This window comes from Erinaceus europaeus, chromosome 13 (assembly GCF_950295315.1).
Source record: "Erinaceus europaeus chromosome 13, mEriEur2.1, whole genome shotgun sequence".
Taxonomy (NCBI): Eukaryota; Metazoa; Chordata; class Mammalia; order Eulipotyphla; family Erinaceidae; genus Erinaceus; species Erinaceus europaeus.
In genome coordinates this window covers 90,013,674-90,036,304 of record NC_080174.1, presented here as the reverse complement: position 1 = coordinate 90,036,304, position 22,631 = coordinate 90,013,674, and the positions used below count along the sequence as shown (strand labels likewise).

At 39.9% G+C, this 22,631-nt stretch overlaps 4 protein-coding genes and 1 long non-coding RNA gene across 6 annotated transcripts in view; 2 read left to right on the top strand and 3 right to left on the bottom strand.

Moving 5' to 3' along the window:
* The window catches only part of LOC103125922 (zinc finger protein 709-like), a 46,949-nt gene extending 37,773 nt beyond the window's left edge, over positions 1-9,176 (bottom strand). Inside the window, exon 1 of one of the 2 annotated variants that reach the window (XM_060206409.1) lies at positions 8,965-9,176. In XM_060206409.1, the coding sequence (XP_060062392.1) occupies positions 8,965-8,979 (15 nt within the window). In that variant the 5' untranslated portion in view covers positions 8,980-9,176. Of the gene's footprint in view, positions 1-1,528; positions 1,544-8,964 lie in introns of those variants that run through there. The other variant, XM_060206411.1, reaches the window with a different exon arrangement.
* The window catches only part of LOC107523368 (zinc finger protein 709-like), a 486,341-nt gene that overhangs the window by 211,845 nt on the left and 251,865 nt on the right, over positions 1-22,631 (top strand). The window lies entirely within an intron of this gene.
* On the bottom strand, positions 1,469-8,570 carry LOC132542590 (zinc finger protein 239-like). Its single transcript, XM_060205099.1, has 5 exons — positions 8,556-8,570; positions 6,988-7,075; positions 6,853-6,910; positions 3,933-4,799; positions 1,469-1,660 (listed from the first exon to the last, which is right to left on the bottom strand). The coding sequence occupies exons 1-5, from the start codon at positions 8,568-8,570 to the stop codon at positions 1,642-1,644; spliced, it is 1,047 nt and encodes a 348-aa protein (XP_060061082.1). The 3' UTR covers positions 1,469-1,641.
* LOC107523366 (zinc finger protein 791-like) overlaps positions 4,225-22,631 on the bottom strand; it is a 104,553-nt gene continuing 86,146 nt past the window's right edge. Inside the window, exon 4 of the transcript XR_009544401.1 lies at positions 4,225-4,268. The gene's annotated coding sequence lies outside the window, so the exon portion shown is untranslated. The remainder of the gene's footprint in view (positions 4,269-22,631) is intronic.
* LOC132532454 (uncharacterized) overlaps positions 17,029-22,631 on the top strand; it is a 242,782-nt gene continuing 237,179 nt past the window's right edge. Inside the window, exon 1 of the long non-coding RNA XR_009544409.1 lies at positions 17,029-17,496. This is a non-coding gene — a long non-coding RNA (uncharacterized LOC132532454). The remainder of the gene's footprint in view (positions 17,497-22,631) is intronic.

Genomic DNA, 22,631 nt, shown 5'->3' with positions numbered 1-22,631 from the left:
GCCTCACACAGTAACCTCCTCACACAGTAACCTTTCCTGCGTCTGAACACGGAAGTGAAGTGCTGGCAAGAGAACAAGGTGCGGAAGAAGAAGGGCTTTTATAGGAGCAGCTTTCATGAGAATGGGAAGGGGTAACCATAGCACTCCAGGATAGGATAATAACTCTCATGAGAATGGGAAGAGGGAGGAGTAACCAAAGCACTCCAAATACCTCGGGGGAAATAGACAATGCCCTGAGGGCACAAGATGGCAGAACAGGCACTCTGAGAATGTCCCAACTATCATGGGAACTAGCAGTAGCCTGAGGGGACAACATGGCAGATGTGACTGCATCTGCACAATTTCCCAGCACCTATCCACCTCTGGGGAAGCTTCACACCTAGGTGGAGTCCATAGGCTCACATATCTAGAGGTATGTCAATGGCTGCTCACTGTGGAGAGCCGCTGGTCTGTTCCCAGAATCAGCATGTTTAACAGGCTCTGAAGAGAGCTTGTGAGCTGCTCTGCACTGGCAGCCCCAGGTAAGCAAGGCCCTCTGACAATAACATGGGCCTGGGGAGGGAGGAGGTTGTCTAAATTTTGGCATCCTGAGATTGCTGACATGTGCATTCCAAATGATAGGAAGACTGGCATCCAAAGAATGTGCTAATAAAAGCACTGTGCTGGCTGGAGGGTAGATAGCATAATGGTCCTACAAAACAGATTCTCGTGCCTGAGGCTTCAAAGTCTCAGGTTCAATTCCCCACCACCACCACCACCACAAGCCAGAGCCAAATAGTGCTCTGGTAAAAAAAAAAAAAAAAAAAAAAAAGGTCTGGGAGGTGGCCCAGAAATTAAGAGTTATAGCATAGTGGTTATGCAAAATACTTCCATACTTGAGGCTTTCAATCCTTAGCATCAAGATAAGCCAGAGTTGAGCAGTACTCTGATCAGTTTCTCTCATTAAAATAAATTTTAAAAAATTTTAAGAGAGTCCTGCTTCCCCAGAGCTCTGCCCCACTAGGGAAAGAGTGTGACAGGATGGGAGTATGGATTGACCTGTCAATGACCATGTTTAGTGGGTAAGCAATTACAGAAGCCAAACCTTCCACCTTCTGCACTCTATAATGACCCTGCATCCATACTCCCAGAGGATAAAGAATACAGGAAAGATATCAGGGGAGGGGATGGGATATGGCATTCTGGTGGTGGGAATTGTATGGAATTGGAACACCCTCTTAACCTATGGTCTTGTCAGTGTTTCCATCTTATAAATAAAAAATAAATAATAATAAAAAAGAGTAAGTGAAAAGAGAAATACAAGGTTGGGGGAGATAACATAAAGTTTCTGCCTGAGGCTCTCAGGTTCTAGGTTCTATTCCCTGACCCACCATAAGACAGGGATGAGCAGTGCCCTGACAAAGAGAGAAAGAGACAGAGATACAGAAAGAAATATGATGGGCAAAACAAACAGTAAATTAAACATGTATCAATTAAAATACAATTTATTCAAGAGGAAAAAGAAACACTCTGATGTGGGGCAAGTCACCCAAGAAACTGTCATCTCTTCAGCTTTCACTGAATGTCTTTCAGACCAGAAAATGGAAGATAATTCCCAGCAATAGCTTGAGACTCTGTTTTAAATGTAGCAGCACAGCCTCTTCACTGGACAGTATGGCCCCTAAATGGAAGATACTGTAATGAATAAATGGTACAATACCCTAGGTGTTCAGTGTAAACAGAAGAGTTACAGAAATATTTAGTGATTTATCCAGCCTATTAGGATCATTACAGAGCCCACAAATTGTACTGCCATCTCTTTCCAACCTTTTAATTTTTCTTCAACAAAAGCATTCACAAAAATCTAGTAAAACAGGAGTAGGGAGGTAGCTTATCAGGTTAAGTGTATGTGGCTTAGGGACCAACCAACCTAAGGATCAGTCTAGGGACCAGCCTAAGGATCCAGGTTTGATCCCTTGCCTCCCCACCTGCAGGTGAGTCACTTCACAGGGGGTGAAGCAGGTCTACAGGTGTCTATCTTTCTCTCCCACTCTCTGTCTTCCCCTCATCTTTCCATTTCTCTCTGTTCTATCTAACAATGATGACATCAATAACTACAACTACAATAAAAAAAACCAAAAACAGAAAGGGAAAATAAATTATGTTAAAAAAGGTTAAAAAAATCTTGTAAACATCTGTTAGTTTTCTTATTTAATTCAAGTCTCACCTAAATACTGCTCAGAGATCTGTATTAAAACAGTGACATGGAGAGGGGAGTGGGGTGAATGGAGCCAAGATGGCAGCTTGAAGACACACTTGGCATAAGCTCTGCAAGGAGGCTCTTCCATTTCCAACTTGCCACTTCCAGATCTGCCCTTTAACAGCCTGGGCTCCTAATCAATAAAGAATCGAATTGCCTCGCCACCATGAGTCTGTTCCTAAATCATCTTTCTCGTGTCACCTTGTAAGTAGCAGCCCAGGCTGGCTCCAGTCACGTTCTCTCCAACCCAGAGAGTACACATCAGAGAAGAGGCACCCCCATGCTAGCCTGGCACTCAAGTTCCTTACTAGGTCTGTAAAGTCATCTAAAATGCCTATGTGGATAAGAATTGTTTTGTTTTTTAAATAAAGGCTTATCTTTAAAAAATTTTATTGTTAATGTAGTTATTATTACTGTTCTTACTGAATTTGTCAATATTAAATAGGACAGAAAGAAAAGGAGAGTGTAGAGGAAGACAGAGAGGGGGAGAGATAAAAAATAGGCACCTTCTAAATTTCTTCACCACTTGTGAAGTGATTCCCCTGCAGGTGGGGAGCCAAAGGCTCAAACAGGGATCCCTATGCCAGTCCTTGTATTTTACATCAGTCCTTGAGCTTGACCCAAGTGCTCCTGCCCAATTCCCAGGAATAATTTTTCTAATGCCAGTGATTTTATATGTGAAAAAACCTTTATTAATTATATCATGCCCATTCATTGTTGACATCAGTAAATTCTCAGTACAAAGTGAATTTATTTCATATATTAGAAGACAAAGAATCAAAGTACATACTCATATTCCTTTCGTTTATGGAATATTCATAGGTGTGGCTTCCCTGGTATATCATGGCACTGTGATCCCTACAATTATTTAGATATATTTACTTATATATTAACAGAAGATGGAGAAATAGACAATAATCCAGAACATATCTCTAGCCCATGTGGTGCAAAAGCTCACACCTGAGAACTATCATATTGAACAACTAGCCTCTGCTCCATGTCTCAGATTGTATCTCTCTAATGTTTAGTACACAACTTATGCTCAAAAGTTTGATTTCCACTGTGAATATTTCTATGTGTTTGAAAATTAGTGGAACATCTGAAACTTTTACTACATTCACAGGGTTTTGCTTCACTGTGAATTCTTTCATGTCTGCAAAGAGGGCCAGAATAACGGAATGTTTTCAACACTGCCTACATTCATAAAATTTCTCTTTATTGTTAGTTATTTCATATTGACAAAGATGACAGGGAGAATCAATGTTTTTGGATTTCTCTTCCCTGTTGAGATCTTTCATGTCTCCAAAGAAAACTGGGATAAATGAATCTTTGCTTACATTCATAGGTTTCTTTCCACTGTAAATTCTTTCATGTAACTAAAGAGAACTATAACCCATGAATGCTTTACAGCACTGTTTACATTCATGGGGTTTTCCTCCAGTGTGAATATTTTCATGTCTCTGAAGATGACTGGAACAACTGAATGTTTTACTACATTGTTTGCATTTATAGGGTTTCTCTTCACAGTGAATGTTTTCATGTGTCTGAAGATTACTGGGAACAACTGAGAGTTTTATTATAATGTTTACATTCATAGGGTTTCTCTCCACCGTGAGCTCTTTCATGTCTCAGAAGACTACTGGAACAACTGAATGTTTTACTACATAGTTTACATAGATAGGGTTTCTCTCACCTGTGAGTTCTTTCATGTGTCAGAAGATGACTAGATTGCCTGAATGTTTTACTACATAGTTTACATACATAGGGATTCTCTAAACTGTGAATTTTTTGATGTCTCTGAAGATGACTGGAACAATGGAATGTTTTACTACATATTTGACATTCATAGGATTTCTCTCCACTGTGAATTTTTAGATGTGCCCGAAGATGACTGGATTGCCGGAATATTTTACTACATAGTTTACATTCATAGGGTTTTTCTCCACTGTGAATTTTTTGATGTTTCTGAAGACTACTGGATTGACTGAATGTTTTATTACATAGTTTACATTCATAGGGTTTTTCTCCACTGTGAATTTTTTGATGTTTCTGAAGACTACTGGATTGACTGAATGTTTTATTACATAGTTTACATCCGTACGGTTTCTCTCCACTGTGAGTTCTTTCATGTTCCCGAAGATTACTGGAAAAAGTGAATTTTTTACTACATATTTTACATTCATAGGGTTTCTCTCCACTGTGAATTTTTTTATGTCTCTGAAGATGACTTGAACAATTGAATGTTTTTCTACATTGTTTACATTCAAAGGGTTTCTCTCCACTGTGAATTCTTTCATGTAACCTAAGATGACTGGATTGCCTGAATGTTTTACTGCATAGTTTACATCTATAGGGTTTCTCTCCACTATGAGTTCTTTCATGTATTCTAAGATTACTGGAAAAACTGAATGTTTTACTACATAGTTTACATTCATAGGGTTTCTCTCCACTGTGAATTTTTTTATGTCTCTGAAGACTACTGGATTGAATGAATGTTTTACTACATAGTTTACATTCATAGGGTTTCACTCCACTGTGAATTCTTTGATGTTTCTGAAGACTACCGGAAGAACTGAATGTTTTACTACATAGTTTACATTCGTAAGGTTTCTCTCCACTGTGAATTTTTTTATGTGTCCAAAGATTACTAGATTGCCTGAATGTTTTACTACATAGTTTACATACATAGAGATTCTCTACACGGTGAATTTTTTGATGTGTCTGAAGATGACTGGAAACACAGAATGATTTACTACATAGTTTACATTTATAGAGTTTTTCTCCACTGTGAATTCTTTCATGTCTCCGAAGATTACTGGAAAAACTGAATGCTTTACTACATAGTTTACATTCATAGGGTTTCTCTCCACTGTGAATTCTTTCATGTAACCGAAGAGTACCGGATTGCCTGAATATTTTACTACATAGTTTACATTCATAGGGTTTCTCTCCACTGTGAATTCTTTCATGTCTCCGGAGACTACTGGAATGACTGAATGTTTTACTACATAGTTTACATTCATAGGGTTTCTCTCCACTGTGAGTTCTTTCATGTTTCTGAAGATGATTAGAATAAGTGAATAATTTGTTGTATACTTCACATTCTTGAGATTTTCTACCATTGTGACTTTTTTTGCTCTCAGAGATTTTCACAGTTGTATTCCTGTAAAATCATGAATAATTAATTAATGTTTTAATAAACAAAATTGAAATTGAGTCTATTTTCAAAATGCAGGACATTATTTTACTTAGTAAGCCACAAAATCAGACATTGACAATAGATTTGACTAAAAAAACATACTGAAAAATACCACAAATATTCAAAATTATAATAAGATCTCAAGTTAAAAATAAACTTAAAAAATTGGTGAAAAGGCTGGGCAGTGGTGCAACTAGCTGAGCACACATGCTACAATGCTCAAAGACCCAGGTTTGAGACCCTGGTCCCCACCTGCAGGAGGAAAGCTTTGCAAGTGGTGAAGTAGGAATGCTGGAGACTCTCTGCCTTTCTCACTATCTACTCCTTCCTCTTGATTTCTTCCTGTCTCTATCCAATAAATAAGTAAATAAGATAAAAATTGGGGAAATCAACAAGGGGATCAAAAAGAAACATAAATATGTTAATAAATGTTTAAAAATTGGTGAAATCTAAATACTTTCATAAAGTGATATCTTTACAAGTACTGTGTATGTGTTAATTGAACTAGAATTGTTAAAAGCAAGTTTTAGGTTTCTGTTGAAATTTTTTATTGAAAATATTGATCTTTTCTCTAAGTTTCATAAAAATATAAGTATTCATACATTGAAGATATACTTATTCTTTCCAAGTGTAATATTTTATAAATACTAAGCACCGTTGCCCCTTTTTTAAAATTTCAGTTTACTTGTTAGATGTGCGAATGATTTTCTTATGAAGTGGATAAAAGACAGATAATGTAGAACATCATTATGGTACTTTTAAAAAAATATTTATTGTATTTATTTATTCCCTTTTGTTGTCCTTGTTGTTTTATTGTTGTAGTTATTATTGCTGTTGTCATTGTTGGAGAGGACAGAGAGAAATGAAGAGAGGGAGGGGAAGACAGAGAGGAGGAGAGAAAGACAGACACCTGCAGACCTGCTTCACCGCCTGTGAAGAAACTCCCCTGCAGGTGGGGAACCGGGGTTCGAACAGGGATCCTTATGCCGGTCCTTGTGCTTCGCGCCACCTGCGCTTAGCCCGCTGCACTACCGCCCGACTCCCCCATTATGGTACTTTTGTTTCCAGTGACTCAAATGAAAACTTTAGTCATGTAGATCACATACTTCTTCTTTGAGTCACTTGTACAACCAACTATTCTACAACCTATTCATGAAGTATTTTTGATGGGCTTATTTGAAAAATTTATCTATTTGTTGTAGTGATTATAAATTTCATTTTCTTAATAGATTGTATTCAAAGGGGTGTCATGCAATTATTAAATCAGAGCACACAATCAAGAACCCATGAGTCCACTTATACAGGGAAACCATGCAGGCACCAGATCTCAGTAAATTACACAAAGACAACACTTTTGAAAACACTGTAGGTTTTAAGGTGGTACATCACACTTCATTGTAAATGTATCTCTCACCTTTGTTTACTCCCAGGCAAGTTATGCTGCTCTTTGGTGGAATGTTCTTGTATCTTTTCTAAAATTACAAAATAAATGCATTAGAAATTGTAAAAATAAGTAGACTTTTTGATCCATTGTGACTCATGGTCATACCTTGCTCACTTAACAGTGTCTCCATTCTACATTGCTGAACAAAAAGTGATTTGTCTTCTGGTTGAAAAATTAAGGCAATTATAGTTACCTATTGAGAGAAAGTTTCTGAAGTTTTCACACATCACATCTCTGTAGAGTTTCTTCTCTGAAGTATTCAATAGTGCCCACTCCTCTTGAGTGAATATCACAGTTACATCTTCATAGGTCACTGAGCCCTAAAATGTGTGCAATATTTTCTTGTGAGAAAATGTGAGTGACAACAGTTTACCTATTCAGTCTCTATTTTATGAAATCTGTGAATTATTATTTCATCTGCAAACATGTCTTTGGTAATGTGAGCATCAAATACCTCTTAATTATTGTCTAGAAGTTAGTATATTGATTAGAATGCTGGACATTCTTTCAGGAGGCCCTGAGTACAATCCCTGGCATCTCATGTGACAGATATCCCTATTCTCACTATTCCCTCTATATAGTTTTGTAATTAGTTAATAAATCCTTAGAGAACTGTGTGGGAGCACAACTGATAGGGTGCTCATGTTGCCATATAAAAGGACATAGATTTGTGGTCCAGGAGGTTGTCTAGTGATCAAGCTTTGGACTCTCAAGCATGAGGTCCTGAGTTTTTTCCCTGGTAGCACATGTGTCAGAGTGATGTCTGGTTCTTTCTCTCTCCTCCTATCTTTCTCATCAATAAATAAAATCTGAGCAAAAAAGGACCTAGATTCAATATCCTTATTCTCACATGCACGGGGAGGCTGGGGGAGACACTCTTCACAAGTGGTAGAGCAGTTTTGACATTTGCTTCCTTATTTAAAGGGAGAGTTTATATAGATAAAGAGAATTTGATAGGGAGAGTGAAGTATAAGTTAACTAGAATTGAACCTATAGTCCAGAGGGAATTAGAACTCAATGTCTGGTGTATCTTCTTAGTATCTTCAATTCTTTTCATTAAAAGAAAATAATCATTAATTTCATTTATTAAATATGAAAAAAAATTTCATATGACACACAGAGTAAGATTTCTCTACTTCACTTTCCACCCCACTTTCCTTATTCAATTCTCTTCACCTACATAAAACTCAAAAATATAAATAAGAAAGAAAATGGCTAATGGGTGTAATGAATTTATAATGAACACACAGTGATAAAAAAAGATGGGATAAAAAAGTAATACATGATGATTAAGATAAGCTTGTTAGAAATGAAACCTATGTAGCCACACATAGCTCTTTATAAAATTAACATCATTATTGAAACATGGAATTTATACTATTTAGAGTGATCATACCACACTAGGCTCCTCTGTGTAGAGTCAGTGTCCAAAAACAAAGTTAAAAGTGCAAGAATGTTATACAAATAAATTAATTATTATCATGTGCACAGCAGTGGTGAACCTGATTAATTAACTGTGCATATCACCATGAAACAGGACCTAGGCTTGAGGCCTGCTTCCCTCCTGAATGGGGGATACTTCATGAGCAGTAAAACAGGCTTATAGGTGTCTCCTATCAAATAAAATGGAACGGAAAAATGGCTTTTTGGAGCAGTGCATTCAAACAACTCACATAATCATTGTGCATGTACCCCTGCATAACCATCAGGGGAGGGGAGGGGATGTGGCATTATGGTAGTGGAAACTGTATGGAATTGTACTTCTCTTATCCTATGGTCTTGTCAGTGTTTCCATTTTATAAATAAAAGTTACTTAATTAAAAAGAGTAAGTGAAAAAAATGAGGGTGGAGGAGATAACATAAAATTTCTGCCTGAGGCTCTCAGGTTCCACGTTCAATTCCTTGACCCACCATAGGCCAGGGATGATCAGTGCCCTGATAGAAAGAGAAAGGAAGAGACAAGAGATACAGAAAGTAATATGATGGGAAAAACAGAAACAGTAAAATAAACATGTATCAATTAAAGAACAACTTATTCAAGAGAAAAAAAAAACAGACTCTGATGGGGGGCAAGTCACTTACCCAAGAAACTGCCATCTCTTCCTCTTTTCCTGAATGTCTCTCAGGCCAGAAAATGGAAGATCAATCACAGCAATAGCTTGAGACTCTGTTTGAAATCTAGCAGCACAGCCTCCTCTTCACTGGACAGTATGGCCCCTAGATGGAAGATACTGCAATGAATAAAAGTCAAAATACCCTAGATGTTCAATGTAAATGAAGAGTTATGGAAACATTTAGTGAGTTATCCTGCCTATTAGGACCATTACAAAGCCCACAGATTCTACTGACATCTCTTTCCAACTCTTTAATTTTTCTTCAACAAAAAATCACTCACAAAAATCTAGTAAGACAGGAGTTGGGCAGTAGTGCAGCAAGTTAAGCTCACATGGTACACCTAATCTCACCTAAATACTGCTTAGAGATCTATACTAAAACAGTGACATGGGGAAGTGGCTGGTGTGGATGGAGCCAAGATGGCAGCTTGAAGACTACACCTGACATAAGCTCTGCAAGGAGGCTGCTTTAAACCTGAGAATTTCAGGTGAGGGTAGGATTTCCAGGCCAGTGGCAGAGAAAGAATGTAGGAGAGCTCTAAGGAACCAAGGAAGAGTCCTATAACTCACCCTTAGGCTGGCAAACAGAGGCTGAAAAGGACAAAGGAAACATGAAGTTGGCCCACAGACTGTGAGTTTGACTCTTTTTCACTGCACCCCAAGATCAACCCCCACACCAGAGGAGTAAGAGAGCCAGCTACAGGCAAGAGACCACTAAATATAATTTCTTTATCAAAATACCAAACTTAGCAAGAGCCATCTAGAGGAGGGGGTTCTTTTCCCAAGCAAAGGTTTTTTTTTTCTTTTTTTCTTTTCTTTTTCTTTCTTTCTTTTATTTATTTATTTTTGACACAGGCTAGAGCTCAATCATTTATCTGGAAACAGAAACACCTAGAATCGCCAAAAAAATCTTGATGAAATGAAACAAAAATGGTGGCATCACACTCCCAGATCTCACACTATATTATAAGGCCATCATAATAAAACCAGACTGGTACAGGAATATAAATAGGTACACAGACCAGTGGAAAAGAATTGAAAGCCGAGAAGCAAACCCCCAAACCTATAGACACCTAATTTTTTATTAGAAGGGCTCAAAGTATTACATGGAGGAAGGAGGCTCTCTTCAATAAATGGTGCTGGGAAACTGGGTTGAAACATGCAGAAGAATAAAATTGAATCGCTTTATCTCACTAGAAACAAGTCAACTCCAAATTGATCAGGCATCTCGATGTTAGGCCAGAAACTATCAAATACTCAGAGGAAAATATTGGTGGAACTCTTTCCCACCTAAACCTCAATGACAACTTTGTTGATACAAATCCAGTTGCAAAGAAGACTAAAACAAAAACAAATCAATGGGACAACATGAAATTGAAGAGCTTCCATATAGCAAAGGAAACCATCACCCCAACAAAGAGACCTCTCAAAGACTCGAAGAAGATCTTCATATGCCATAAATCAGAGAAGAGGCTAGTAACAAAAATATATAAACTATATAAAGAGGTCACCAGACTTAGCAACAAAAAAAACAAATGATCCATCTAAAAATGGGCAGAAGATCTGAAAAATATATTCACTACAAAAGAGATCCAAATGGCCAACAGACATATGAAAAATTGCTCCACATCACTGCTTGTTAGAGAAGTGCAAATAAAGACAACAATGAGATACCACATTGTTGAGCTATCCTGTGGGTGCTTCTTCCCGGGCACTTGCTCATGCTCTCTGGGTTGGAGAGAACTTGGCCTGAGCCAACCTAGGTTGCTGCATGGGAAAAGGATCAGGAACTCGTGTCTCAGGAGAGAGAGAGACTCTGGGCTCACTCAATGGGAACACAATGCAGTGCTGCCTTTATTGATGCCTTTTTATATCTCCTGAGGTAGAAGTGGCAGGGTGGAAAGAAGGAAGTGACTAGGTGAAGGGGCAGAGTGGAAAAAGGGAAAGAACCAGTGGGGATTAAACCAATGCCCTGCAGAAAGGGCGGGTGTCAGACAAAAAAAAAATGATTATGTAAATAGACCATAGTGTTAAGCAATGCAGTGGGCCTGGTCTAATAACCAAGGCCACATCAGCCCCATGAGAAAGTCAGACATCAAAAATGACAGCAGCATCAAATGGTGGAGAGGTTGTGGGGACAACAAAGGATCCCTCTTGTACTGCTGGTGGGAATGTAAACTGGTACAACGCTTGTAGAGAGCAATCTGAATAACCCTCACAAGGCCAGAAATGGACCTTCCTTATGGACCAGTCATTCCTCTCTTAGTGCTGGACACCTAGTCAATCACACCCATCCAAAAAGATATGTGTACATCTATGTTCATAACAGCACAATTCATAATAGCCAAAACCTGGAAACAAACCAGGTGCCCAAGAACTTTCTCAGACTGAGAAAGTTGTGCTATACATACACAATGGAACACTCAGCCATTAAGAATAATGAACCCACCTTCCCAATACATCCTGGATGGTGCTAGAAGGAAATCCATTAAGTTAAATAAGTCAGAAAGAGAAAGATCCATATTGATTGAGCCCACTAAAACAAAGGTTGAGAAACTAGATCAGGAATGAGGATGCAAAGCAGTAATTGCAGTATTGTACCCAAGTAACCACACTGTGGGAGTGTTAGGGTAGATTACTAGCTTCATTATAGTGGCATGGGTGTAGTGACACAGACTTTTGGTGCCAGGGATGGTGTTAATATACATTCCTATTAACATAAAGTCTTATAAATCTCTGTACTATTGGATATCTTAGAATTTGTGATGCATACACCGCAGTTCTGAGTAGACATTCCTTCAATCTAAACACATTTTCGCATTTTAACCTCATAAAATTTTCAGATTGGGCATAAATTACTACATTTCTATTAATGACTTGCTCTTTGAAATACTAAATTAGGGTTAGCAGAGGGTTAAGCAAAAGGACCAGCGGAAGGTTTCCAGTTTGAACCCGAATCCCCACCTGCAGAGGCATCTCTTCACAGGCAGCAAAACAGGTTTTCAGGTGTATATCTTTCTCTCCCCCTCTCTGTCTTCCACTTTTTCCCATTTCTCTCTGTCCTACCAAACAAAGATGACTCAATAACAACAACAATAAGTACAACAATAAAAAACAAGGGCAACAAAATGGAAAGTAAATAAGTAAAAAAGAAAGAAATTCTACATCATCTATAATCTTAGACAAGGGTGGCTCAAAACATTTGGTCTTGTCAGTATTTAAGATACAGTTATTTGTAAATACCATTAAATGGCATAAATCATAGTAAGGTCTTATATGGTACAGGAAATCTTTTTATTTATTTTTATCCAGCTCAGCTCTGGCTTATGGTGGTGCTGGGGATTGAACCTGGCAACTTTGGTGCCTCAGGCACAAGAATCTCTTTGCAGAACCATTCTGCTGTCTCCCCAGCCCTGGTACAGTATATCCTAACCATGGGGTCACCAGATAACCCCATCATCTGGGACTCTAGTCAGGGAGTTGTAAGAACCCCACATAGACATGATGGTCCCAGACCTCTAACAGATCTCTCTACTCTCTCCTCCATCACTGGTCATCTCCATCAGAAACAGCATCATGGAACCTCTTGTGGGTCTCTACAGGACCTTGCCTTCAAAGTGGAACAACAACAGTAGGGACTGCCCACTTTCCAAAGGGAGACTGGGTTAACGTACTCTGCCACTCATGGGAAACTTGACCTGAAATGAGTGCAGCCTAGAATGTTCCTACATATGACTGTGAAATCAAGCTCAGACCTCCAGGGATGCAGAGGTTACATGGGCTCCTGTTCTGAATATAGGCCCCAGATCAGATCAATGGGATTTATTGTTAGTGAGGGATTTATTGTTATATTTATTATTTATTGCCAGAGGGTAGATAGGATGATGGTTATGCAAAGAGACTCTCTTGCCTGAGGCTCCAAAGTCTCATGTTCAATCCTCCGTACCACCATAAACCAGAGCTGAACAGAAAAGATCCTTATTTGTGGAGATAGACTCCCCTTTGAAAGCTGAGGTTTTACATGCCATAAATCCCAGGGTTCCCAGGTTCAATCCCCACCCCCAACTGCCCACAGACACACAGGGGATGCGTGGTGTGGGGATGGGGTCCCAGGCATCAAGGAGAGCTGGTTAACTTACCTGCTGTGATGAGGTTTGCTGACTCCTCTAAACCAGAGTGGCTGGAGAAGCAGGCAGGAGACTTCCCAGAGCTGAGAGATTCTGTCTCTCTGGAGACAGAAGCCTGAGACTTTATACCTGCCTCCAACCACCTCCCCACCCTTTGAATTCTGACTGCTGATAGGAGAGCAGGACAGCTGAGTGGATTAGGGAGTGTCTATGGCTTATCTGGATCAGACTTTTCCCTGGATGACTTGAATGAAGGTAGACTTCATTCAAGACCAGAGGAGGGATGGGGGTGTGGCCAATTCAGATTCACAGCTTCATTCTCAGGCAGTGTGGAGTTTCCCAGAGGCAGGCAGGCAGGCAGGCAGTCCTGACTATGGAGGTCACCCATGCAAGAGTCTGAGCTGTCACACTGCCACAGAAAACACCTGAGATGACCACATGTGGGCACCACTTTGACCACATAATATACACATTTTCACACTTAAAGAGGTCCTGGTGAGGTATTCTGAGGGGCAGTGAGTAGGCTGTTGAGTTCTCAGCAAGGGATCCCAAATTTTTACCACAAGCATCTCATATGCTAGAGTAGTTATCTGTCTCTCTCCCAAGACTAGAGCCCGAGCACTGTGCCATGTCCGCTTTGCTTGGCGCCCCCACAGCTGTTTTGGGTGTTCAACCCCTTATCTAAGTCTTACTAGGGTTTATATGCAATTCAGAATATGAGGTACATGACAGTGTTACAAATATAGTTATCCTTTGTATATGTATCGGGTAATGATACGAGAATCCGGCATGAAGCCCAGCCAGTCTATCTTGGCGTTACTCTCCATCGCACCCTGTCATTTCATGAACATCTCATAAAAACTGCAGCAAAGGTGGGCGCGAGGAATAACATCATTGCAAGACTGGCTAGCTCCTCATGGGGCGTGAGCACTTCCACACTACGATCATCATCTCTGGCATTATGCTATTCCACTGCAGAATACTGTGCCCCAGTATGGTTCCGTAGCCCCCATGTCCACTTGGTCAATTCCAAATTATATTCCTCCATGAGGATAATTTCTGGAACCATCCGTTCCACCTCGGTTCCATGGCTGCCAGTTCTTAGCAACATCGCCCCGCCAGATATTCGTCGGGATGCGGCATCATCTAAGTTCATTTCCCACGTCTATGCTCGACCGGACCTGCCAATATACTCGGATATCTTCGCCCACCCTGTCCAATGCTTGACGTCTCGTCATCCAATCTGGTCCCCTACGCCTACACTGATCTTCTCTGTTCCAGACTCTTGGAAACAGAGTTGGCAGTCAGCTGAGGTAAAGAACAAACACCTCATCACAGACCCCTGCAAGCGTCAACCCGGCTTTGACCTAGCACGTTATGATTAGGCCCTCCTCAATCGCTATTGAACAGGCCATGGCCAGTGTGCCGCTATGTTCCATCGCTGGGAAGCCAGAGACGACCCGAACTGCCCTTGCAGCTACAGACAGACTATGACCCACATAGTCAACGACTGCCACCTCTCCAGATTCAAAGGAGGTCTCGAAACTTTACATCAGGCTCAACCTGATGTTGTTGACTGGCTATGGAAGAAGGGCAAATGCTAGAAGAAGAAGGGGGTAATGAGGATTTTCTACAGCCCTGTGGTTATCTTCTTTTCCTGCCTCTGGATTCTTGAAGGTATCTTCTTTTGTTATGATTCCTCACCTCTGGGTTCTACAGCTGCAGCTGCAGCCTCCAACTGAATTGCTTTCTCTAATTGTTTGTATAGCTTTCAGGGTGCTGGAGTCCAGGCCTGTCTATCCTTTAATTACCAATTTTACATTTATTTTTCAGCTCATCTCTACACAAATACTTATCATCTCAACATGTAGTCAATTTGAAATCACTGGGCCTATTTTATAGCTTTAAACATTGAAAAAAAATACCAGGCATAATGTTCAAAGTCTGGCATTTGGTTGACACTTTAGGCAAAAGTCAGTTGAGCTGATGAGTTTCCAAGAACTCAGCAGGCACTGTAGTTAGTGACTGTTGTGTCAGACAGCACAGAGGTGCAAACAGGCTGATGACAGCATCGAGTTGCCACAGACATGTGGTTGTTCCCATGACCCATCTCGAAGACTGTCACATTCTTAGAAAAGTCTACTGTGTGCTCTGTCCTCTCAACTTGCTCTCTAGTCATTTCATAGCTTTGGACACTTTGAACTGTCTCTGGATGGTTTCTTCTGATTGATTTTTCCAGAATTAACCCCTCCATCAGCTATGGTCATATTCCAGACTCACTATTCATGTGAACATGGCCCTTTTCTGTGCAACTTTCTTTCATTCTTTCTTCCATTCTTCTCTTTCTTTCTTTCATTCATTTGTTCTTTCTTATTAGCAGAGCACTCCTCAGCTCTGGCTTATGGTCCTGTATAGATTGAACCCGGGACTTCAGAGCCTCAGGCATGAGAGTCTCTTTGCATAACCATTACACTATCTACCCCCACCCTTCTATGCAACTTTTTATGAAGTTCTACAAGCTGCTTTGAAAACAGGCACAAATAATTAGAATTATTGCTCAGACATTTTACTCTCGTTTAATACTAGTACTAAATGTGGGATGTATGCACAACTTTAGAAATATTCCTATAAGAAGTGTTAACTTGGGAGGGGCAGGCACCTGGTTAAAATATTCCTATAGGAAGTGTTAGCTGGTGGGGGGAGGGACCCTGGTTAAAATATTCCTACTGAAGTGTTATTTTGGGGGCAGGCAGCCTGGGTTAAAATATTCCTATAAGGGACTTCCAGAGGAGAGGGTACAAAGCTGCAGCAGATGTGTTTCTCTCTTCTCCTTTCCCAGGTCAACTAGGAATACCAAAGGAGATCACCTGGGACCACAACAAGATAGGACTAGAACCACTTCAGGAACCCACCAAATCACTGGTGAGTGCAAACACAGGTGGCTAGTGGACTGAGAGAAACCTAGGGAGACATAAGTGGCTGGTAACCGTCCAGCAGTTAACCAGTTGAGACTCCACCTCCAGTCTGTTTCACCAATAAAAAGACAGCTGAAGGGAGGACAGGAATCCCCAGAAACTCACCAAGTGCAACTGTGAGTCTCCATTGCTACTGCCCTCAGAAACTGGCGCAGCTGCAGGGAGGCCTTGTGCTGACACCAGGGGACAGAGAACTAACCAGAAAACTGAGGAGACAGTCTATACCTCAGTGGCCTAGCAGTGGAGCTGTGAGAGTCTCTTTGCATAACCACTGGATTAACTATGCCCCACCCTGCTGTATCTCTTGGTCAGGAGTCAATGATTAAGCTAAGAAGACTACTTATGATTTAAAAGCCCTCAGGCTCCCATAGTGGAATTCCAAGGGGATTGTCAGCCATTGTCTCCTGGTGTGCATATCTGCATGTCTTTTATTTATTTAATTTATTTTTTGTCAGAACACTGATCAGCTCTAGCTGATGATGGTAGGGGTGATTGAACCTAGGACTTTGGAGCCTCAGCCATTAAGAGTCTCTAGGCATAACCATTCTGCTATCTACCCTCTGTGCTGAACTGATTCCTTTTTTCTTTTGCCTCCAGAGTTATTGCTGGGGCTGGGTCCTTGCACTATGAATCCACTGCTCCTAGAGGCCTTTTTGCCCATTTTTGTTGTCCTTGTTGTAGTTATTACTGTTATTTTTGTCCTAGGTGTTGTTGTAGGATAAGACAGAGAGAAATCAAGAGAGGGAGGGAAGGCAGAGGAGGAGAGAAAGAGAAGACACGTGCAGACCTGCTTCATAGCCTGTGAAGTGACCCCCTGCAGTTGTGTAGCTGAGGGCTTGAATAGGGATCCTTGTCTCATCCTTGTGCTTTGGGCCACTTTTGCTCAAACTGCTGCACTATCACCCAGCCCCCTCCCCAACCTCTTTTTATGGCAATAACAGTTGAATGGAAAAAGAGGTACTTGGGTTGGTTATGCAAAAAGACTCTTGTCCCTGAGGTGCTGGGAGCCAAGACCTTAGCTAAGACTCTGATATAGCCGGTGAGAGGACATTCCGATCATTGGAACTGAGATTACCATCTAACTGTTTGGAAAGTTGCTCACCCACCTCCCTCCCCCACTATCTTAGCAGAACTTCCTCATGGTGTGTGCATAAATTGTGGCTGCAAAATAAAAATTTCAGAGCTTGATCAGACCTCATGACTTGCTCTCATTCTTCGTGTCTCTTGTCCCCTCCATTCTCTCGCCCCCTACCCTAGGTTTCCGTCGATAACCCCACAGGCCGGGGCACCTGGCACCTGACGTGGGACCAATTTGGGTCTGGGGTCCTAGAGAACGTCGCTCCCCAATGGTCGACCAAGGAGCATAGGACCGCCACTTCAGAGAAGGAGTGAGTGAAGGTTCGCATAGGATCGCTGCTTTAGCCCAGAGTGAAGATCCGCGTGGTGATCGCCGCAGATTCATCAATCTGTGAGATTGATCCTTTTTGAGGTAAGAAAGAGTGACGCAATTATGGGACAAGCATTGAGCAAGCATGGTTTATTTCTTAGGGGCCTCAAAGAGTCCTTCAAGACACGAGGAGTAAGGGTTAAGAAAAAGGATCTCAAGAAGTTTTTTTTTTTTTTTTTGATTTTGTGAGTGATGTTTGTCCTTGGTTTCCCTTAGAAGGGACTATTGATGAAAAAAGATGGGCCAGAGTAAGAAACTAAGAGATAACCTTCTGTTTGTGAGTCTGTCTCTATTCCCATGCCTGATTCAGGAGGCCCCACCCCTGAGGCTGCCAAGATCAAAACGGCTCCTGCTAAGTCCCCTCCTGTTAAGATTTACCCCTCTTTGACAACCTTAAGAACCCCCTGCCAAAGATGGGCCTGATGATAGTCTTTCTCCTGAAGAGGCCTTATCCCTTGATGAAGAGATGGCCAAATATAATCCTGACCGCCACCCCTAGGCTCTTCTTTGTCCAGACTGCCTCCCTATGCCACCACACCTACATTTTGTGCTCCGGTCCTCAACTTAGCCGACATCACTGACTATACCACCAAGGCTAAAACTCAGCACAAAAAACAGCTTCCCTTAGAAAATTAATACAAGAAAAATGAGAGCATTTACAATTAGTTAAAGAACATGCAATGATCTCACTCTCAGGCAGAAGTTGAAAAAAAGGATCAGAAAAGAAAACAGAAGTAGAACCTGAAATGGAATTGGCATATCACACCAAAGTAAAAGACTCTAGGGTGAGTAGGTGGATTCAGAGGACCTACTGGGGTTCAGAGGGCCTACTGGGGGTTACATTGTTATATGGGAAACTGGGGAATGTTATGCATGTACAAACTATTGTACTTACTGTTGAATGTAAAACATTAATTCCCCCAATTAAAAAATAAATAAAAGATCCAGAAGTAAATAAACTGTCTCTAAAAAAAAAGAAAAATTTCTCTTTCCTCCTATCTCATAAATAAGTAAAATCTTAAATCAAAAGAAAACAAAATAAAAGAAAAAGAAAATGTTGTCCAAGAGGTGGTGCAGTGGTAAAGGTCTGGACTCTCAAGCATGAGGTTGAGAGTTTGATCCCTGGCAGCACATGTACCAGAGTGACTGATGTCTGGTTCTTTCTCTCTTCTCCTATCTCTCTCATAAATAAAATCTTAAAAGAAAAAAGAGAAGATAGGAGAGAGAAAGAACCAAACATAACTCTCATACATGTGCTGCCAGGGATCGAACTCAGGACCTCACATTTGACAGTCCAGTGCTTTATCCACTATGCCACCTCCTGGAACACTCTTGTTTTTTCATTCATTCATTTTTTTTTCCCCTCCAGAGCACTCTCAGCTCTGGATTATCTTTGGGCTGGGGATTGAATCTGGGATCTCTGGTGACTCAGGTGTGAAGGTCTTTTTCCATAACTATTATGCTATCTCTTCCTCTCCAAGCCACACCTACACCTATTACTATATCCAAATGCTCTTCCTTTTTTGCTTTTCTCTCTCTGGGTCCTGATGGAGTCTTTCTGGTGCATACCAAGTAGTGACCTCAAATTATCACCTGAGAGATCCCAGTTGGGTTCAAGACCCATCTGTCCACCAGATGTAGAGAAAACTCTCACAATTGTATGTGCTTCACACACACCCCATTTCTCATTATCTATTTATATCTGTATCTATATATATAACATAACATTCAAAAATGGTGACACTGAGTTTCAGTGATAACACTAATTGGATTATAAGAATTTTAAGCGTAAGAGGCTGGGGAGAGAGCATAGTGGTTATGTAAAATACTTCCATACTGGAGGCTTTCAACCACAAGCATCAAGATAAGCCAGAGTTAAGCAGTACATGTATTACCTTAATTTATCAAGAATAAACCTCTGACAGTGTCTTAAAACAAGCCAGATAACTTTTTTTACTCTCTAAAAGAACTGATTAAAGTTTGACATGTAGAATCTGTACTCTCAAAAGCCAATTATTTGATAATAATTTTTGTAGTCTTTCTAAATAAGGGAGTTATTTCAGTAACAACTTTATCAGAAGGAGTCACTGTAAAAGCAAAAGAAACTAACTCCTGAGTAAGATAAAAAAATCTCTTACCAAGTTTTAAAATAAAAGTTTTAACTGGGAACATTTTTGTCTATATCAGACATAAAACTCTCTTAACTTTTTACCTAGTCTTATGTTTTAATATCTAAAGTTCTTTCTCAGGGAAACCAGGGACATACTTCTTGTATAAAATGTAAAAAGGTTAGCTAAAACATCTATACGGCTCTACATTAGGCCACCCCATATTTATTTGATAATTTTTATTTGGAAAAAAATTTTTTTACATATCTTATTTAAATTAAACCTCATTTATCAGAGCAAAAGCCTCTGGCGTTAGATAATTAAGATAACCATTGTGTTATCTTTTACTAACCCAAGCCAGTTTTGCCTGTTTAGTTGAGAAAGTATTTTAAAACCCTTTTTTTTTTTTTACCTATCACAGTCAAGATCTAGACACATCTTCAGTGTGTGATACCTAAATTTAAGAGGCTCTGTTTGAATTTTAAAGAGCATAAATTTTGTATTGCATCAAAGTAAAAGACTCTGGGGTAGGTGGGTGGGTGGGTGGAGAGAATACAGGTCCATGAAGGATGATGAATGACATAGTGGGGATTGTATTGTTAAATGGGAATCTGGGGAATGTTATGCATGTACAAACTATTGTATTTACTGTTGAATGTAAAACATTAATTCCCCAATAAAGAAATAAATTATATAAAAAGCATAAATTTAAAAGTTATCTTTTTAACCTCCTGTAGCAATTCCCATAACCAGGGTCTCTAAAACAAATTCAGTTTGACTAAATTTTTCTTTAAACTTTAAACAAACTTAAGTTACTTAAAGAGTTCACACACATTAGTGACATTGCTTCTCAAAAACATTTCTAGTGTCACACAAATGCCAATTTGCTGTGGAACAATATCCACAAAACAGTTCACAGGACATTTTGGGAGCCCTCCAGAATGTGCTGGAACTTTTTCTGTTAAATACATAGATAATTTGCATATCAATTTGGAGATGAAGAATTGTCATGTTAAATACTTAATACTTTTACTTTAAATCTTTAGCTGTCTTAGCAAATTAATTTTTACCTTTATGTTACCACATAAGAACTGTGTTGAAAGCCCTTTTTTTTTTTTTGAGTCACTTAAACAATTTTAAGTAAAATGTTAAACTTTGTTAGGATCTTTGTTTATCACAAAGCTATCACACCCTTAGGGCTGCTATGAACAAGGTTGGGTACACAACTTAATTGATCTTTCACTTTGATTTGGATAGGTAACTTAAAAAGCTAAGATAAACCTTATAGCTGAAATTTTCAAAATAAATTTTTACTGTTAACATTTCTTCTAGATGACCATTTTATACTAAATACTGTGTTGAATCACATCTGCCAAATGAAAAATTTTTTATCAGGCCAGGAATATCATGTTTAACCCATTTTTCCTGGCAAGGCCACTGCTCTACACTGACTGGGTTATTAGAAAGCCAGTCAAAGCATGGGATTAACAAATTAACAAACAGTGTCAGTTGGTATTGGGGTCCTGGTAAAATTTAGAATTTTCTCAAGAGTGAGAGAGACTGTAGAGGCATTTTACCATGCCTAGATATCTCAGAAAATCTTTTAACTAATGAATTGATGCTGATATTAGCTATCAGAAGGACGAAACTGTCCTATATTTTACTCTGGTAAAGGTGTGCCAACTCTATGAGTCAGGATCTTTAAAACCACATTTAGCTTAACTAAATCTTATTTAAAACTTAAAACAAACTTTAGTTACTTAGGGGTTAACACACATTAATGAAAACAAGGTTAGCACATAGACTTAAAGCAGACATTATTGGTGAAAAGAAAATTTTTCCCTTTGAAAAACTGCTCTGGTTTTTGGATTCTTAACTCACCAATTCTCTACCCCCTCCCCCCAGGAGGGGCGTTTGTGGCTAGGGGATGATAGACTACAGTCTTTGCCAATCTGTGGAGCAGTAGCTCTGTGCCATGATTGGCTGCACGGGCAGAACAGGTGGGCTTAGTTTACCGCCAAATCTTTGAAAATTTTTTTTCTGGGCTAAGGTATATTTTACAGTTTTAAAGCAACAATTTATTAAATTTTTATAAAAAGTGTGTAGTACTGGTTCTCTGATTAATAGCTTTTAAGTTAGAGAGAATGTCTTGTTTGATTGATTTTATTCTTTCTTTAGAGAATAGCTTGCTAGCCAGATAAGGTCTCACTCAGAACTGGTTTAACACTTTCTGAGAGCTCTGGGAGAAGCCAGAGGGGAAAAGGTGGATCTTTTTTGGCTGGCTAGTTTTTTCTTTCTGTCTGACTTATTTCACTCATGATTTTTTCAAGGGCCATCCAAGATCGGCTGAAAACGGTGTAGTCACCATTTTTTACAGCTGAGTAGTATTCCATTGTGTATATATACCACAACTTGCTCAGCCACTCATCTGTTGTTGGACACCTGGGTTGCTTCCAGGTTTTGGCTATTACAAATTGTGCTGCCAAGAACATATGTGTACACAGATCTTTTTGGATGGATATGTTGGGTTCCTTAAGATATATTCCCAGGAGAGTAAATGCAGGATCATAGAGTAAGTCCATTTCTAGCCTTCTGAGAGTTCTCGAGTCTGTTCTCTGCCCTGGCTTGCAGGGTCTATCAACAGAGACCTAGGGTAGGGGACGAGAGAATGAAGAGGACAAGAGACACAAAGAATGAGAGCAAGACAGGAGGTCTAATCAAGCTCTAAAAATCTTTATTTTGCAGCAGCAATATAAGCACAAGCAATGAGGAAGTTCTGCTAAGGTCGTGGGGGAGGGAGGAGGGCGAGAGACTTTCCAAGCAGCTAGATGGTAATCTCAGTTCCTGGAACCAAAGGTCAAAATGTCCTCTTTTCCTGAAAATGTTCCCACTGGCTACTTTCAGGATGTTTTGTAACTTTCTATATGAGGGACTTAGCTAAGACCTTGGCCCCCAGCATCTCCTCCCTTTTTACAATT

Coding starts and splice junctions, on each gene's coding strand:
- LOC132542590 (XM_060205099.1), bottom strand. Junction 6,911..6,987: donor GACACTGTTAAGTGAGCAAG/GTATGACCATGA, acceptor TTGTAATTTTAG/AAAAGATACAAGAACATTCC. Junction 4,800..6,852: donor TTGCCTGGGAGTAAACAAAG/GTGAGAGATACA, acceptor TTCTTCCGGTAG/TCTTCAGAAACATCAAAGAA.